We start from the raw sequence: 19,402 nt of genomic DNA, 5'->3' as shown, positions 1-19,402 counted from the left end.
CCTGCTCCAGTGAAGGGCGCCCACACGTCACTGAGGCTGGAGGACCCCAACACAAGCTGCAGGAAACCCCCGAGTTGTGTGACCATGTTTTCAAAGTAAACCGGAGAGTAGCACTCACTGATAGTACCATCTCTTACATTCTCTTATTTCATGGGCTTAGATATGGCAGCGGCGCTTTATGAAGCGCTATGTGACGCAGGAGTTATTATTACCTGAGGAAGGAGGCGAAAAGGCGCGGTGAATGGAGCTGGGAGTAGCAGGCATTGGGGCCGAGGTACAAAAGGGAGTAGGTCAGGACAGCACAGGGTAGAGGTGAAGGGGGGAAAGGAGGAGGAGGGAAGAAAGGGCAGAACCGGCTGGGAAAATGTATGGCGATGTGTGGGCAGGAAGAGCAATGGGCTGCGAAGGTTGATGGAGCGGAGCAGCCGGGGAGAGGTACAGGCATGGAGGGGTGCAGACCGAGACATGTGGGCAGAAACAGGGAAAGGGAACTGTGCGGCCAGGGAACGGTATGGGCTCGGAGAGCTGTGCGCTGGGAGAAGGGCTGACAGATAACTACGGGTTGGGAACAGGCTGGGAGACCTGCTGGCAGGAAGATGTGTTGCAGGCTTCGCCGTGAAATGGATCCAAAAAAAAATATTTTTGTTACCCATGTTCTGAAGTACTTCCTTCGTTTTCATATGACTGTGATTGTGTTTGCTATCCGGTTGCTTTAATACTTGCACATGTGGAGTGAGACATTCAGATTCAGGCACCCGATTGTGGAACTTTTGTCTTCACAGCCTGCATTTCATCACAAATAGAACTACCTTTAAAAACGAGTCCTCACCGCCTTCCCTCGGACGCTCCTGGTGGGCAAAATCCAAGTCACAGGGGCAGTCCGAGCCTGGAGAAGCGAGCTCCGTGTGCCGGCGCCGCTGAAAGCTGATCTTGCGGCGACCCGGAAGCTCTTGCCCGGCCGGCCAATCCACTCGCGGCCGACCGGAAGTCCCGCCTCCCGAGGTCCGCGAGCTGCGAGCTGCCGGCGCATGGAGCGCCCTGACGTACGGGGTAGCCCGGGGCCCCAGGAGGGGGCCAGGGAGAAGGAGGAGTGTGGCGCCTGTTGCGGGGCTCCTCTGACCTGAGGGAGCCCCGATTTAGAGGATGAGACGGGCCGCGCCGTGAGGAGCCCCGCCGAAAGAGCGCAGTCGGTGAGTGGGGCCCAGGGCTGATGTGAAGTGCGTGCGTGCCTGTGTGTATGCCTGGGGGGGGTGGGTGGGGAGGTGGGAGTGTGTGCGCGCGTGTGTGCGCGAAGGAAAGTGTGTGCGCATGCGTGACTGTGTGTGATTGAGAGAGAATGCGAGGTAGGGGATAGTGTGCCTGTATGTGTGCCTGTATGTGTGCTGTATGCCTGCGTGTGCATGCGCGCGCCTGTGTGTGTGTGTGTGTGCGTGCGTGCGTGCATGCAGAGGGGTGGAGGCTGTCTGTGTCTGTGTGAGAGCCAGGGCTTGCACCACGCATGCGCAGCTATCAGACGCTCGCTCCTGAGGTGAAATCCGACCTCGTCAAAGCGCGCGTCTGGTAGCTGTCCACTCTCCTGAATACGGGCAGCATAAGTTGTCGAGCTGATGCATTCATGCTTCGCATGAATGCAACATCAGCTCGACCTAAAAATGATACATTAGACTATTGTGCTTAAAGTGCTGGGTAAGTGACTGTAAGACGCCACTATATGCAATATTGTAACAACTAAATAAGAAGCAAAAAAAAGTATATTGCCCACAAACACAGCAAATGCGAGTGGGGCTAAATAGCAACAATGAATATCTTTAAAAAATATATAAAAATCAAGCAAGACACCAAGTAATGACTAACAACTAGAGCACAATCAAAGGAGACCACCAAAAGTGTCTCAATAAGGAGGAAGTAGCCTCTTGGAAGCACCCAGCCACATCACAGTGATGGGGTACAGTCTGCCCTAAGATGGGGGCGACAGGTGTAGAGAGCAGAAGACGCTGTGGCTAAAATAAGGCGGCACACATGCATATTTAAGATGCGACTGGGCTGAGAAATGAGGTCAATTACCTGCTGACCCGCCCTCTCATTGGCATTCGCAGGAGACACCAACTCAAGAGCTTTTGTTCCGGGTCTCTGGGAACCTCTATGCGATATGGCTTTAATGAAATAGCTCCACAACTTGGATACCATGATTTCACAGAGTCTTTTCCAATGTGAAACTGAAGCTTGAATGAACGAATACAGGAATTTAGAAAACTCACTTTAACAAATGGTGGGGAGGTCAACTCGCAGGTTTGCCAAAGGGTCTGCCTGAAGGAACAAAAGCAATTCGAAAAGGATAGCCTCTGCCTTGGGGATTAAATCAATAATCCTCTTCAGGCACGCTGGGAGAACCATCATTTTCTTGACAACGGTGGTGTCAGAACAACGCCAGGGACTGAGTACTATCCAGGAAGAATCCAAGATTTTAGTGAGTTAAGCACATGTTGATGTGTCAGTGTCACCTCCACGCCAAAGGTCGATAAAATGAGAACCACCAAGATGTAAATCAGTAACACTAGTTGTTGCTATTTAGAAATGGGCACAAAGCACATGAAACCATGACTCTCTGAAGATGCACAGATTCAATGCAGAAAGCTACAATAAAGTAGCAGGTAAAATGACTCGGAAACCTGGCGATCTGTGGTCAGGTAACCTAACAAAAATAAATCCCATGCCTACGCCAGCAACAAGAAGCCTATAGGTGACGGTGCATTCCTATGAATGTAATGATCAATAAATATGGCAGCCGGAAGAATCATGCTCAAGCGAAACCGGTATTTATGGCTACTCTTTCTCACCAAAGTAAATTAGCCAGATTCTGATCTCTCGAGACAGCATACCCTGATGCTGGTAAACTATGACGCTCAAGTGGAAATCAGGAAATGGCGCCAAAGGAAAAGAGCTCAAGGAAGCAGAAGCGGACTATGTCAAATAGCGCAATGCCCTTCCTCAACACGAAGTTCCCAGAGAAAATTCTAGCATAGAAAGGTGTTTGTTGCCAATGAATTCGAGGTTCAAAACTGAAACATTAATGCCTGGCAAAATATCGTGAAATGGCATCGCTTGGCTAAGTGTGCAAAGTGCTGCTGTTGACAGCCTGTGGAGTCACATGCGTGGATCCCGGGTAGGGCCAAATCTAATTTTTTCATTTTGAGGGTGAGAAAGGAGTACCATTACATGGTTGAACTGCACAATGAAATCTAAAAAAAAACTCCAGCATTATGATGTACCAAGAACTTTTGCTGTTATTATACTCTTCCCCATTTGGTGCGCTTCCGTACACAATGGACTGTTCCATCACACAGTGGAGAGGAGTTAAACCAAAAATGGGGTGTGGCAATAACAGAAGAATCCGGTGTGGCCCAGTCTTACAGAAAGCCCCCACAGCATGGTTCTTTCATGAAAAAGTCCAGTCAGAAGAGCTAACGAACACATTCAAAAGCGGTACACTATTGGGACACTAGCGAATAATGTATGAAAGAGCAACAAATTCACTTCTCCATGTTCAGACTAGTAGCAGCACTAAGTAACAAATCATTTTAAGAGACTGTTGTACCTGCTCAACCTGATAGATCCACGCCTCTCGACCAACAAACTCCTGATGTAGTACCACTGGTGCTGAATTGAAACTGAAGGCTGTGGGGCCACCTGACCTTTCCTTTACAAAGGGCTGGAGGTCCGAGTTTAGCTGGAAGGAGAAAATAACAATAGTACATGATGGCATCCAGGCTTTATGAGTAAGTCAAAGTTACTGAGCAAACGCTATCTAAAAACATCTATAGAGTTGCAGGAAATTTGTTGATGAGGCAATAGTCAAGGTCATCTTCCCAGGCATCCTGGGCATTACCTTAAAGCATGGCATATAGTAACCTAGGTTATATTAGGTGTTTCTTATGTAGCACAGTTGAGACACTTTACACGCTCCGTGAGTACAATTGGTTTGACTCGGATTAGAAGAGTAAGGGATGCTGTGGGTTTACTTACAGGGGGGGAAGGGGGCTATTGAGACTTGTAAGCACCTCCATCATTTAAGTACAGTCATTGGGGTATACGTTTAACAACATGGTTTTAATAACAAACTATCCTTTGGTTTTCCTGGGACTCTTTTGGCAGTTTTGATTATCAGTGCCACGCCTGGTAGTTGTGAGCCTCTATCAACAAATGTAATACAGCACACACAACTAATGTTTCACGTGGTAAGCTCCACCTACAGGAACAAGGGGAATCCTGGCATGTGAGCTCTTGGCTGAGAAGAGATCAAAAAGTCCCCTAACGGCTATGGCTAAGGGCTACTGAGTGCTTGACAAGATATTCTTTCCATTTCTCATCAATAATACATCACAGGTTTATAGATGCTATTCCTTCCATTAGCAGGACGACTTATGAATCCTCACAACTTCACTGAGTCAAGGAGTGTGGACACAGGCATGGCCCTCTTCGCTTATGTGAAGGGAGGAAGTCATATTATAGGTTAGACCAATTTCTTTGACTGGGGCACATTGGCGTATTTCAATCAATTAATTTCTAAAGATGACCATTCAAAGCTGTAGAATATCCCTCCATCTTTTGCGAGGCATGTATAATTGGCCTATTTGTGTTTACAGATTGTGAGTGCTTACTGGTCAAAATGTTACTGAAAATTGAATGTAAAGATGTAGGGTACAATGGGCTCTATTGTGAGTAAGGAAAATGGACCTACCTACACCTCAGTTGGGTAGTAAAATCTTGCAATAATTGGGGGACCCTAATACCATTAGATTCAGCGCAGCTGCATCCGCAGCACCAATGGCAGCTTCATTCATGAGATGGAAAGTGTTCCAATTCCTGGGACTATGTGTTTGTGGACACTTTTTGGTTATTTGTTTGCATCTCTTAGGTGCAGTCACATCTCTCATATTTCTGTGGCTGTTTGTGGGTGTCTATTATGACTGATAACATCCGTAAAGCTTTCTAGTCATTTGTGCTCATTGCCAAATAATGCGGGTCGTGGTCTTTCTATTACCCTTCCTCATTTTTTTGATTAAACTCTTACAGATTTTTCCATGCAAGCAACCAAAGACACAGCATAGTAAGAAAATGACATGACATATCTATATAAATCCATTGTATCTTTGATATACATAGGATTAATTGAGAAGTAACAATATTTGTAAAGCTAGGACTTTAGTGTCTTGAAAACAAAGAAACGATAATAATAAAACAAACTTAGGGCACTGCTGGGGAACCAGGTGCCATTACACACATCAAGAACAATGGTACCTAGAGGAACAATGAGACTGCTCAAAGTCAAATCAGCCATTCGAACATTTGAATTATTCAACAATAGGTAAGCCACAAAATTCATCATCACGATTTTATAAAAACTGAAAATGAAGATTTTGACCTGTATTCAGAGTGTATATAATAAAACATATATTAATATTTTGATATAAAAATGCCAAAGTACTCTGTCCTCAAGTGATCACACCATAGAAAATACCAACACAGTGTTGAACAGTGTGTATAAACATTTAACATGAACAAGTTTCAGGCAATAGAGGTAAGAGCAATTCTCCAGACCCGAAATGGAACCAGTTAATCTGGTATGCTGTTCACATTGTCATAGTCATTGATGGCGTTTCGACTCCAAACAACTGAGGAGTCATCATCAGGACTAATTACAGTTTAATGATGCAAGAGGAAAGTTGGAAAAAATCTTTTACAAATTGTTTTGTTCAAGGGGTGTATTGAAAGATGATTCAATTGATCTCAAAAACCAGATCTAAATTAGCTTATAGGGTCCTAAAATTAATTGAGCAACTAGGGTGAACAATCAGTTGAAATTATCGTTAAATAGGCCAAATATTCATCTATGGTGATTCATTGCCATCCTTTGATGCTTAGGAAAAGCACTTTCTAGAAATAGAAATAGAGAGAGAGAGAAATGTTTAAGGTCTGTAAGACATAGTCAGCTTTTTAGAACGTTATGGTGGCCCACAGAGTTTAAGACAAGTTCTTCAATACCCTGTCAATGATGAGAAAAAGAGAGAAATAAAACTGAGTTTGAAATGACCAATACATTCGAACAGTTTCGGTCACATACTCTACAGTGAGGGGCGCATGCAGTATTTGCCATTTTTTATGACCTGGAAGATGTTTACAGTCTTAAACAGAACTATAACAACCTCATGCTCAAAGTGACCATGTGCATACATTCAATCTGCCTATGGAGCTGATCTTATTGAATCCTGACAAAGAGTTCCGGAGAGATAGAACCAACCTAACAAAAAAATTACATTTACACAAAGGTGTAAACTGATCCCTCTTTTATTTGTATAACACATAGTAGTGGCGTGGTCCTCTGTAGCTGGTGCCTCATTTATTGGAAAAAATTGAATGTCTCATAAGCCTAAATCTATTAAAGTGTTTCTTCAACTCAATTCACAAAGTAAAATCGCCACATCCAATTTCACCCACCAGAACCCAGTTCTAAAGCTTATCTTGCCATTAATACCTGAAGAGAAGAGGGCCCTGAAAGGACTCCATGTGATGTACTTTTGTCACTCAGCCACCAGTTGAGATACTTTGCATGAGGTTATATTTTGGAGGTGTATGTCTAACTATGGCATTGCAGGAAAATGCTCATAATATGAAGAACTCTCTGGAAAAATAAATCTGTACCATGGCGCACAACAAAAAACACATTTTTATAGACAAATGAGAAAGAATGCTTCCCCTTACACCTTGCAGCCCATAAGCTAGATCACTGCTGAAATCAGTAGGAAGCTCAGTAGATAACCTATAAGTCACAGGTTTGAATCTCAAAAGGGTTGCCATAGACACTTCCATCCATCAGAGGCTCATGAACTAAGGACATCAAATTGGATGGTAATAAGATCAGCTATTTACAGCCCTCATGAAACCCGCCCTGCAAGTTCTAAACAAAATTGCAAATTATTACTATTATTTCCAGGATGACTCCTATATTCCTTAAGTGCTCAAAGAAAGCTATTGTTAATGATTCTTAGGTGGTCGACAGCCCTGACAGATGAAGAGAGATTACCACTTACATATTGTACAGATCCACATAACCAGCTCCCAGACAAAGCTCATCACATCTCTAAATTTGCCTGTAGTGCAGTCATCACCATTATGAATGCACTCTCCAGATATGTAATAAAACTGCATAAAAACTGGCCACAGCAAGCACTGATATAACCTGTAAGGAGAATTCAAAGGTTTCGGGTTTCTTCCAAGGAAGGCATCCACACTCCTGCTACATAGGTCTCCATGCAGCAGGTGGAAGTTGACCTCTGGGTCCTCTAGAGAAAATACAGGGTGACCCAAGACAGTTTAAACTGGTCCATTCCAAATGATTTTGGTCATTCCTTCAGAACCTCAACAGATCTCCAAAGAACGGGGTTACAACTTCACCAATTTCTTCAATGACAAAATCACGAAAATAGAGCTCCCTAGTGAAGATCAAAACCAGTCATAAAAGGTAAACCCTCCTCCCAGAAAGGAATATAATAACCCCCCTCTCCCTCCATGACCATACTTACAATTATCATTCCAGAGATGCCCCTTAAAACTCCTAGAAGCTGGAAAATCTTGGAGAAGGAAATTTCTACTCTGTTGGCCAAATCCAACCCCTCCCTCCTTTCGGATCCCCTCCCTCCATCCTTGGTAAAAAATTACTCAATCGTCCCCCTTTGGACTAAGATCATAAACATCTCCCTGATGACTGGTGTGATGCCAGATTGTCTAAAACTCTGCCAAGTCACGCCACTCCTCAAAAACCAGGGGCCGATCTGAACGACCTCAACACCTACAGACAAGTCTATAACCCCCTTCCAAGCCAAAACCCTAGAAAGATGTGTTCTCTCACAACTAAAACAACACATCGACTACTACAATCTCCTAGACCCTAATCAATCAGGCTGTATTGGGGTGAATGTATGACATTGTTCTGCATTCTGTCCATCGACTGTTATTTTTGCATTTGTCACCCCGAGTGGGATGGGTATGCTCAGACGTGAGTCCCATGCTCTCCACACCACTGGAGTCAAGCTATCCTGGCTGAAGACGGCTGATAGCCAGAAACCGGTCCTAGGATGCTCGATTCCGGTCCAGGAAAGACATGGCTTGGCAGTTCGGGCTGGACTGTTCCCATGAGGCACAGGGTCAAGGCTGATTTGCATATGGCCATGTCTGAACTGGGGTGGTGTGGAGTGCAAAAAAACGATGGATTTAGGCCCAGATCTCTGTACTGAGGTGAATGTATGACATTGTTCTGCATTCTGTCCATCAACTGTTATTTTTTGCATTTGTCACCCCGAGTGGGATGGGTATGCTCAGACGTGAGTCTCATGCTCTCCACACCACTGGAGTCAAGCTATCCTGGCTGAAGACGGCTGATAGCGAGAAACCGGTCCTAGGATGCTTGATTCCGGTCCAGGAAAGACATGGCTTGGCAGTTCGGGCTGGACTGTTCCCATGAGGCACAGGGTCAGGGGGCGTGGCTTGCATGCCCAGGGTAATGGCGGCGTGAGCCCGGAGCTCCGCGCCCATTCCCCGCGTTTATCCTGGCTACAGCCGCGAGGAGCCCAGCGCAGCTCTGGGAACGGAGTGCTTCGTACGCAGGAGCCAGTGGGGCGTGAGCGGAGCGAGCAAGAAGCTGCCGAAGGGACCGCTCTCCTGGGGGCGGACGCCGCGACTCGAGGACAACAGAGCCGAGTAGGGGGAACGCCTAAAATGGCGGCTGCGGGGAAGGACTGATCGCGCCCTGCTGGTCGGACCGAGCGACTGCGCCTGACGGTGAGGTAGAGACCCGTCGCCGACTGAGGCTTGACGAACCGTGCCCCTCCGGGGGCCGGGAGGCCCTGCGGTATCCCTGCCAGAGGCTTCGCGGAGCAGCGGAACTGCCGCGAGAGGACAGCCCAGAGTGGCTGGGCAGACGGCGGGGTGCTCCTCGCGGGCACCGGACACAGTGGCAACGCTGCAGACCGGACCGGAGCGGGCTGGGGCCCGGAGATATGGAGGTATCCTGAACTCCCCCCCCCCTCCCCCCCGGGGACAAACGGTGAGCGGGAGCGCCAGACCGCTCACAGGGGGGAGCGGAGGGACGAGCGTGGGCGGCAGATGGCCTGATGAGACCTGGGTCATTCCCGACGGGAACACGCAGGACAGGGGAAGACCGAGCGCATCGGCTGGGGCTCCAGTCACTCCGCGCTTAGTGGACCGACAGCAACTGTCCTTGGTTGATGTGGGGGGACCGGGCACACCCTACCGGACCAGCTGACTGTGGCCGCTGGGGGTGAACCCAGGGACCTGAGGAGGACGGAAATCGAGGCCTCACCGCTGTCGGCTAGGAGCGGCACGCATGAACCCCTGCATACCCTGACCCTGAACGGCGGAGCTCGCCGCTGCGGCTGGACGCATTGACGGCGTAGTTTAACCTTCTGCCGGGAGCGCTTGTACAACGTCGGAGAGCCTGAGAGGTGGATAGACTCTGAGCAGTGACTCGGAGAGACACGCTGTGCACCATGGGGAAGCCGAGAGGCAAGCAGGAAGAAGCGGTGACCTCGGAAACAGTGGAGAGTGACACCGGGGAGCCCACTGACCTGCAGCGGCTGCAAGATCGCATCCTGGAGGCCATAACGGCCACGAGAGAGGCGCTGCACAATGATATTGCGCAGGTGGAGTCCGGACTTGGCCTGCTTCGAGCCGATCACGACAAGTTGAAAGACAGAGTAAAGGAGACTGAGATCGCCCTGGAGGACCTGGCTCCTGCCCATAAAACTCTGGAGAGCAAACTCACGGAGGCTCTAGACCGAATTCAGATCTTGGAAAGACGCGCTGAGGATGCGGAAAACAGAAGCCGACGCAGCAACGTGCGAATAGTAGGTGTTCCGGAGAGTGAAGGGGGGACTGACTTGGTAACCTACTGTGACAATTGGCTTAAGACTGTAGTAGCACCTGCGGGCCTGTCACCCTTCTTCACCCTGGAGAGAGCACACCGGGTTCCATCCGGACCGCCCAAACCTGGCCTACCACCGAGACCGATCGTGGCCAAGCTGCTGCACTACAAGGACAGGGATCTGTTGCTGCAGAGAGCCCGGGACGCTGGCCCATTCCAAATCGCGAACAGTAAAGTCACGCTGTTTCCAGACTTCACATTTGAAACGCAAAGACTGCGAGCCTCCTTTCTAACGATCAAGAAGGAGCTGCGAACCGAGGGTATTCCATACTCCTTGCTATTCCCGGCCAGACTTCGAATAGTGGTGGACGAAAAAACGCTGTTCTTCAACTTGGCCGCGGACGGTTGGGACTGGTGGGAAACCTACAAGGCGGGCACGGACGGAGCCAAGATCCGAGAGGAGCGGGAAATGGAGCGGGAGCGGGCACCGGCGGGCCTGCGTAAATCGCAAAGACTGCGCAAAAGGCGGCGCGGCGCAGGGAAACCGACCGCCTCGCAAACCGAGGCTGAGCGCAGGGCGGCGCTGCAAGCGGTGGTAACGATGGCGAGAAAGGAGGACTCCCAGTCCAAGCGAGGTACGGACACAGAGACGCATGCTTCGGCCTCGAGCTCGGAGTCGGACCTATCTGGGATCCATGACGCCAAAGGCCCGATGGTGACGCCGCAAACAGCAGAAGAAATCCTGAACATTTGACTTCCGCCTGATGGGTAAAGGGAAGGGAACTTGAGGGGTCTCTCCTGGCTAGCGGGTATATTGGAACCGGAGCTGGGCGTTGGGTGAATGGCTGAGCACTGTTATCAGAAATGGGGAGATGGGTGCGGGGTTGGGACATGTGGCTCCCTCCTGGGCGAAGCCTCGCTCCGTTAGCCCTTAAGGCACTCACGGCTGCGGCTGTGAATTAGTCACCTGGGGTTTTTCAGACAAGGGAGTTTGGATGGGGTCTGGTATCTTGATATTGGGGCCTGTTCTGGAGGGAGGGGGGACTCCACAGTTGGGGATTGTTGAGGGGGTTTTTTTGAAGACACCGACCCCGAATTGTTTAGGGGCTGGACAGTTGGGAGTTCAAGTTTGGGGCTGGGGAGGGTCCATCATCCGCAGGGGAACGAACACGGGGGGGAGGCAGAACCTTGGACTACGGGACAATGGCTAGTATGAATGTATTGAAATGCATAACCTGGAACGTGAGGGGCCTACACACGATGCAACGCAGACATAAAGTGCACGCCTACCTATTGAGAAGAGGGATACACATTGCGCTATTACAAGAGACACACATTACAAAGCAGGAAGGGGTAGCACTGCAGAGGAGATGGAGGGGACAGGTTTTCCACACCTCTTACTCGGCCTACGCCAGGGGAGCCCTGATATGGATAAGAGCGGGGACACCTTTTCAACTGACACGGCAGCTGGTAGATCCAGAGGGGAGATATGTGGTGGTAGAGGGCAGGCTACGGGGAAAAGTTATTGTCCTATGCAGTGTATATGCCCCAAATGCAGAACAACTTGCTTTTTATGCAGGTCTATCGGGGACACTGGCGCGTTTCCTAGTGGGCCCAATACTCATGGGAGGGGACTTCAACTCCGTAGCGGAAGTGCATTTGGATAGATCACACCCACCCCTGAGAGCCTCCCCGGTGCACCGCATCGCCAAGGGTAGACGGGAATGGCAGGAGAGCTGGGGGTTGACTGATGCATGGAGGACGCAACACCCAACCGATCGGGATTACTCGTTCTTTTCCGGGTTACATGATCTCCACGTCAGGCTGGATGCGATATTATGTTCGCGGGAAGTGTTGCCGTATGTCGCCTGGTCTGAATACCTGACGAGAACAATCTCGGACCATAATCCGCTCCTGATTCATTTAGACTGGGCGACTGAAAAGCCCAGGGTGCCAACCTGGAGGCTCCGACCGGAGACTCTGGAGGATCCGCTTTTCGGAGCGGCTCTGGAGGAGGGGTTGACACAGTACTTTAACGTCAACGAGGGGTCCACGGACTCTAGGGCAACAGAATGGGATGCTTTTAAAGTGGTGGTGAGGGGACAGTGTATAACACAGTACGTGGGCACAAGAAGGGTGTTGCTGACCGACCTGGAGAAGGCAGACGCAAAATTACGAGACGCGGAGAGGGAACGGCCTGGCCGCCCGGAGCTCCAGGAGACGGTTAGCTCAGCTAGGGAAGCGGTGGCGGTTGAAGTAGAACGGCTTCGGGCTTTCGACCATCGGGCGTATGCACTGCGATCTCATGTGGAGGGTGATAGATCGGGCACTCTGCTGGCGTGGCTTGCAAACCCCACGAAACGTTGCTCCCCTATCTTGCATATTGCAGACGAGGAGGGACGTTTATCCTACACCCAATTGGCCATAGTGGACGGATTCCAGAGATACTACGAGAGACTCTATGGCAGTGCCCAAGGCGACCGGGGGGAGGAGACAGCGGCTTTCCTGGATGGCCTCACCCTGCCGCGCTTAGATGAAGAGCAGGCGAAGGACTTGGGGAGAGATATTGACTTGGGGGAGATTAGAGGGGCTATCAAGACCATGGCCCTCAAAAAGACGCCGGGGATAGATGGATTGCCCGTTGAATTCTATGGCAAGTATGTAGACGCCTTAGCGCCGCGGCTCTTATCCGTTTACAAGGAAGCAGGGACTACCGGTCGGCTTCCCCAATCAATGCGGGAAGCGATAGTAATACCAATACTGAAACCTGGCAGAGAAAGCAGCAGCCCTGCGTCTTATAGACCGCTCTCAATGCTAACTGCTGACTATAAAATCTTAAGCTCTATATTGGCGGCGCGACTCTTGTCGCACATGCCCACCCTGATCCATGAGGATCAGAATGGCTTTATCCCTGCTCGGAACACGACGCTTAATATTCGGCGGCTCATCCGCCTCATGGAAGACTCGCGGGAGGGAGACGGAACTCCATTTGCCCTCTCGGTTGACATCGAAAAAGCGTTCGATAGTCTAGAATGGGACTATTTATATATGGTCATGGAACGCTTCGGGATGGGAGCGGGTTATATCCGATGGACGAAGGTGCTTTACGCAGCAGCGGTGGCGAGAGTGTGGATTGGGACCTTGGTTTCCCACCAATACCCGGTGGAGAGAGGCACCCGGCAGGGTTGCTCCCTGTCCCCCCTATTGTTCGCCATGGCGATTGAGCCATTAGCGGCGGAGGCTCGAAGGGGGCGATACTTCGCAGGTGTGCAAGCTAGAGATGAGCGACAGTTTATCTCGCTGTACGCCGATGACCTCCTGTTGTTTCTTGAAAACGACGCAGCAGAGCTCAACGGCGCGGAGGAGCTGCTGGGACGCTTTGGTAGGCTATCGGGGCTGAAGGTCAATTGGGCGAAAACAAGCCTTTTTCCATTGCGGGAGGGCACAGCCCACCCAGACCACCGACCATTTCTTAATTGGGAACCGACTTGTCTCCATTACCTTGGCGTATATATATATCACTCGGCTGCGGCTCTGTTCGAGGGCAATGTAGAGAGATGCGTCAGAGGGCTGAAGGGCAGCATGGCCTTCTGGGCCACGCTTCCACTGTCCATTGCTGGTAGGATAGCCCTCTTGAAGATGGTGGCATTGCCGCGGCTATTATACTACTTCCGGACGCTCCCAATCTGGATCCCCAGTTCCTCTTTCCGCCAACTTAGGACCCAGTTAACCACATTCCTATGGGGGGCGGGCAGGTGTAGAGTGGCATTGGCGACACTCACCCGCCCGAAAGATGAAGGGGGTCTGGCGGTCCCAGATTACGAGCTCTACTACCTTGCTGCCCAGCTGCAGGTGTTCACGCAAGAGGTGGCACGCGTTTACCGGGGCCCGGAGGTCGGGCGACTGCAGGGCACGCCACGACATGTACTGGCCTACATAGCTTTAAGACAGAAACTTGCTGCTCGAGACTTGACCCATGAGCAGAACACATTTCGGCAGTGCTGGAACCGGGCGCAGAAGCGAGCGGGGGTAAAGCACCCATACGCCCCGGAGATGCCATTGGGCATGCTGACAGCACTACCGCACGGAGGCGATTGGTCCCGCCTGCAGCAATGGGAGGAAGCGGGAGTACAGGTAGTAGGAGATCTCTTTGAAAACGGGGAGCTCCTTCCGTTCCTAGCCCTTCAGGAACGCTTCGACCTCCCGCGTGGGGGTTACCTCCTTCACGCAGCTTTAATAAGAGCGATTCAGAAGCACTGGGGACTGGGACTGGCGGAGCCTGAGACGGCTATGGCTTGCCAATACACCATGATGGCGGCGGGAACGGTGAAGGCGGTGACTTGTTTATATGACAGGATGCTCCGTGAACATTTACCGCCCCTAGAGACGCTGAAACTCAAGTGGGAGACTGACTTGGGCAAGTCCATACCTGACACGACGTGGGCACAATTAGTACGACGGGCGCGTAACAGCACAAGGAACGCAAGATTTCAAATTATCCATTATTATATATTGCACAGAGCGTACATGACCCCCGGGAGGATCCAGAGATACTTTGGCGCGACTGACGCGAGGTGCCACCGCTGCACGGCAGAGGGTGCTGAGTTGGTACATATGCTCTGGTCTTGCCCGGCCCTTAGGGACTACTGGCAGGACGTAGGGGAGACCTTGAAGGAGGTGACAGACCGGACTGTCGACTTTGACCCAGCGGCGTGCCTTCTGCATTGGTTCCCACACACCCCCAAAAACAAGCTCTCAAGTAAATTCATAGATATGGGTTTGATGATAGCCAAGCGAGAGATAACTAGGAACTGGAAGGCAAGGACGGGCCCAACGCACAGGAGGTGGTACAACGAATTTTTGAAATGGGCGGCTTGCGATAGTACATATAGATATCAGATGGCGCGCAGAACCACTGACACGAGGGCGCTGGAACAGGCGACGGCCTGGGAGATGATGGTGCAGAACCTCAGGGATAGTGGGATGGAAGATGAACTGGAGGTCCTTGGCGCAGACAGGGGCAGCGATACACAGTAATTGAGAGAGAAGAGAGCCGGTAGTTGGGAGTGACTGACGACCAAGCCTAGACGTACACATCAAGTGACCCCTGAGCGGATGGTGGGGGGGGGGAGGGACACAGGGGGGGTTGATTTCTATGGAGATGGGGGGGGACTTGGGGGAGAGTTTTATGGTTAATTAGATGAGAACCTAAAAGTAGACACACACACCTTACTGCGAGACGATACTCCTATAGAAGTGACACCGGGCATGTGGGAGCTGAGATTTTGCCGCCGCCCGGCCTTCGGGATGTGAGCCTGCAGGCTTTGTAAATTGGGAGATGATATACTAGGCTACAGCACCCTGATTGATACTGTATATGTATGAATACTGGCCTGAGAATTGTGTGTCTACAATAAAAATTACTTAAAAAAAAAAAATGAGGCACAGGGTCAAGGCTGATTTGCATATGGCCATGTCTGAACTGGGGTGGTGTGGAGTGCACAAAAATGATGGATTTAGGCCCAGATCTCTGTACTGGGGTGAATGTATGACATTGCTCTGCATTTTGTCCATCAACTGTTATTTTTGCATTTGTCACCCCGAGTGGGATGGGTAAGCTCAGATGCGAGTCCCATGCTCTCAACACCACTGGAGTCAAGCTATCCTGGCTGAAGACGGCTGATAGCCAGAAACCGATCCTAAGCTGCTTGATTCCGGTCCAGGAAAGACATGGCTTGGCAGTTCGGGCTGGACTGTTCCCATGAGGCACAGGGTCACGGCTGATTTGCATATGGCCATGTCTGAACTGGGGTGGTGTGGAGTGCAAAAAATACAATAGATTTAGGCCCAGATCTCCGTACTGGGGTGAATATATGACATTCTGCATTCTGTCCAGCAACAGTTATTTTTGCATTTGTCACCCCGAGTGAGATGGGTATGCTCAGACGTGAGTCCCATGCTCTCCACACCACTGGAGTCAAGCTATCCTCGCTGAAGACGGCTGATAGCCAGAAACCGGTCCTAGGATGCTTGATTCCGGTCCAGGAAAGACATGGCTTGGCAGTTCGGGCTGGACTGTTCCCAGGAGGCACAGGGTCAAGGCTGATTTGCATATGGCCATGTCTGAACTGGGGTGGTGTGGAGTGCAAAAAAAACGATGGATTTAGGCCCAGATCTCTGTACTGGGGTGAATGTATGACATTGTTCTGCATTCTGTCCATCAACTGTTATTTTTTCAAAAAGGGCTGTAGCACAGAAACAGCTATTATGAACATAGTGGAAGACCTACCAAAATCACTGGACACGGGCCAATGCTGCTTTCTCATACTCCTAGATCTATTGGCGGTCTTCAACATGGTCACTCATATTCTTTCTACAAATCTGCTCTCAACAAATAAAAATAAGCAATCTGACCCCTGACACAATGACAATCCCCCGGAGTGTCCCCCAAGGCACTGTCCTCTTGCCTACACTGTTCAATATCTACATGGAGCCCCTCACCTTCATTCTCAATTAAGCAAACATCCCCTTTCACCACCTGTACGCAGATGACACCCAGCTCTATTGGGAAATCTCCTCACTAGACAACGTGCTCAGACTAAACATCACCCTCAAAGAAGTAGAACTCTGGCTATCTCGCAACCAACTAAAACTTAACCAAGATAAGACAGAAATTCTACTCATATCAAAGTCAGAGCAATCATCCTAAATACGAGAATGGCTAAACTCCATAGACGCTCTTAACTGCAATTTTACTCTAACCATCTCCGTCAAATCTCTAGGAATGACATTAAACCCCAAACTGATCATGAAAGACTATATAAACTACACTCCGAAGAGTGACTTCTACAACCTGAAACTTCTCAACAAAATCAAACCCTATCCTACCTCCGAAAGACCTCAAAACGGTCAAGACTAGACTATGGGAACGCCACGTTCACAGGCACTGCGATATCCCACCTTGCACCCCTTAGAACTACTCTCAATGCAGCAGCCAGAACGGTCACAGGATGCAAAACATATGATCATATCTCTCCTGCATTGAGAGAACTGGATGGTTCTCACTTGAAATTTGCCTTGCCTCAAAACTAAAAAAGGCAGGCCAGTCAAGAAACCTTAAAAACTTAAATACCTAACTTCTTATCTCACCCAAAGTCTACAAACCAAAAACCCTAGCCTGCTCCTTCTTGAGCAATGCCCTTAAAACGTTTAACTCCCTCACATTATATTTCAGGACAAACCCTTCCTTCTTGAGCTTCAAGAGACAATTAAAGGTTCTCCTCATCAATAGACATCTTAACTGGCAGGATGGTAACCATTTGTTAAGCCATGATCTCAACCTTTACGTTTCCTTGGATACCTCCCCTGCAAATCATCCTACCCGTTTCTCAATCTTTGACTAATTTTGATCTTATCCCTAATGTGTGATTTTACTTGTTATTTGTATTGAACATGCACTGATGTAAAGCGCTCTGATACCCTTGGGTCTTGTCAGCACTATATAAGACTCCTTAAATAAAAAATAAACTGCTTCAGATATGTAGAGCAGTTTAAGTCATAGCTAGAAGCATCTCTGATGTGACATGATTGTACGTATAGAGCCCATCTTCACTGATGTTTCTTGGTGCTAGAGAACCAATAAAGAGCTGACCACAATCAGAAGAGCCATGAAAACGCAAGTATTGGAAACAGAGATTTCAACAGCTTCCAGAAATGAGGCAATCTGATTGGCTCCTTAATCATAAAGGCAGATCATTTCATTGTGTTGATGTCTGTATTCAAAAATGGCTTCCACCAACTATAGTCTACTTCAATTTAGGAACACAGAGTGTGAAGTGAAAAGGGGAGCAGTGAACTTGCCTTGGATTACACTACTAAAGGTAGGCTGACAAAGTGGTTGACATGTTTTAAGCTGTTTCATAGATCAGGCATACGGACTTGACTACATTCCGGTATGAACAAAAACGTGAAACTGGGTCTAAGCATATTAAAATCACAACAGTATAGCACTAATCTGAAATTCTAAAGTTAGACGAGAGTCCACGATTAGACAAAGGTTCCTAACAGCTCAAGATGGTCGAAGACACATGTGGAACTAGACCCTAGTATTCAGCCTCAATGTAGACTCGTAGAGTGTCCGAAGTGGTCACCAGTTAGGTAAAAAAAAAAGTGACATCCACCTGGTAAACAGTAACAAACATGAAGTTAGACGTTATACTGAAGGTTTTCACCACAGTCTTTTTCGGAGGGCAATTATTTGTCTGTGTTCGTATGTACATGAAAAATGTGATATTGTACACTGTAAAAAATATGTAAAGGGCTAGATAGAACAGTTAAATTATAAAGGAAAAACAAACGCTGACAAAACACATTTAAAAATGCCTGTTATGCTGCACAAGAATAAAAATAAAAAAAGATTGCTTTGTGCACACGCCCACATGGATGAGATAAAGAAATGAACGTAGAATGACAGAGGGTGTGGGGTCAGGTGTCACACAGTGATATAATGCCAGCAGTGGGTCAGGGGAGTGGGAAGTCACTCTTGATTATAGTGAAATGACAACGGCTATCAGCATCGGAATGTGTCGCTTGCTGACTCTTTCACTGAGACCCGATGAACTTTTTTCAGGAAGTGAGCAGACACCCATCAATCATATAGATTGTATGGCCGAACATTGCTTTTATCTCCATTTGATTAGTTTATTATGGCCATTCGAGCCATGCTTATGATTAAACTCTAGTTGAATTGCTCCATAAACACAGATTACACTCGTCAGCTTGGTACCTGCAGAATCCGAAAAGCTTGGATTCAGGAGCAATGGAAGAGGATGATTGAGTGTTATGCTAAATTTAAATGGCTTATAAATTATGTACCGAAAATCTGTTCTGTTCCATTACAGTAAGCACTGAAACAGTGAAAACAGCTTTATATTAATTTATTATCAACGAGGAACCGTGGCGTAGCCTTGGGAGGAACAATATGTGCTGACATTTTTAAGTTGAAGTGCTTTTATTTTTCATAACAGGTAGCTAAATATGAAAACGCATCTGTTATCTTACATGCCAAACGCATTACTGACGCAAACCCCACTTACTGGTAATGAGCATAATTATGTTGCCGTTCCTTTCCTAAAAGGCATCTAAATTTTATCAGATGAGGTTCAGAGTGTCTTTTTTTCAATTTATTTTATTAACATTGAAATTTGTTTGCATTCGTTTTAATTATTTGTTAATAGTCAAGCAGTTTCTACGTTTGCTTTAAAGGTGACACATTTTAGCTAATTTCAGCACTATTTATTACATGTGATTTCGACGTTATGAACTACTTTGCATGAAGTGTGAATGTAAAAACTCGGTAGGAAAGTCATGTTTTTGTGCTCCGCGCGGTTTATGCCAAACCGAAAAATGCGATATTTAAATCTGCCTTTAGGGAAACGGGCATTTTATGAATCACATCATGGACAT

The 19,402-nt window shown here is 48.5% G+C and overlaps 1 protein-coding gene across 1 annotated transcript in view; it reads right to left on the bottom strand.

Moving 5' to 3' along the window:
- The window catches only part of PDSS2 (decaprenyl diphosphate synthase subunit 2), a 694,554-nt gene that overhangs the window by 77,174 nt on the left and 597,978 nt on the right, over positions 1–19,402 (bottom strand). The window contains exon 6 of the mRNA XM_086926695.1: positions 3,596–3,727. Coding sequence (XP_086782821.1) covers positions 3,596–3,727 — 132 coding nt within the window. The remainder of the gene's footprint in view (positions 1–3,595; positions 3,728–19,402) is intronic.

The sequence above is a fragment of the Lissotriton vulgaris genome, chromosome 6 (assembly GCF_964263255.1).
Source record: "Lissotriton vulgaris chromosome 6, aLisVul1.2, whole genome shotgun sequence".
In the NCBI taxonomy this organism is placed as follows: Eukaryota; Metazoa; Chordata; class Amphibia; order Caudata; family Salamandridae; genus Lissotriton; species Lissotriton vulgaris.
This window is presented reverse-complemented; position numbering and strand designations above follow the sequence as displayed.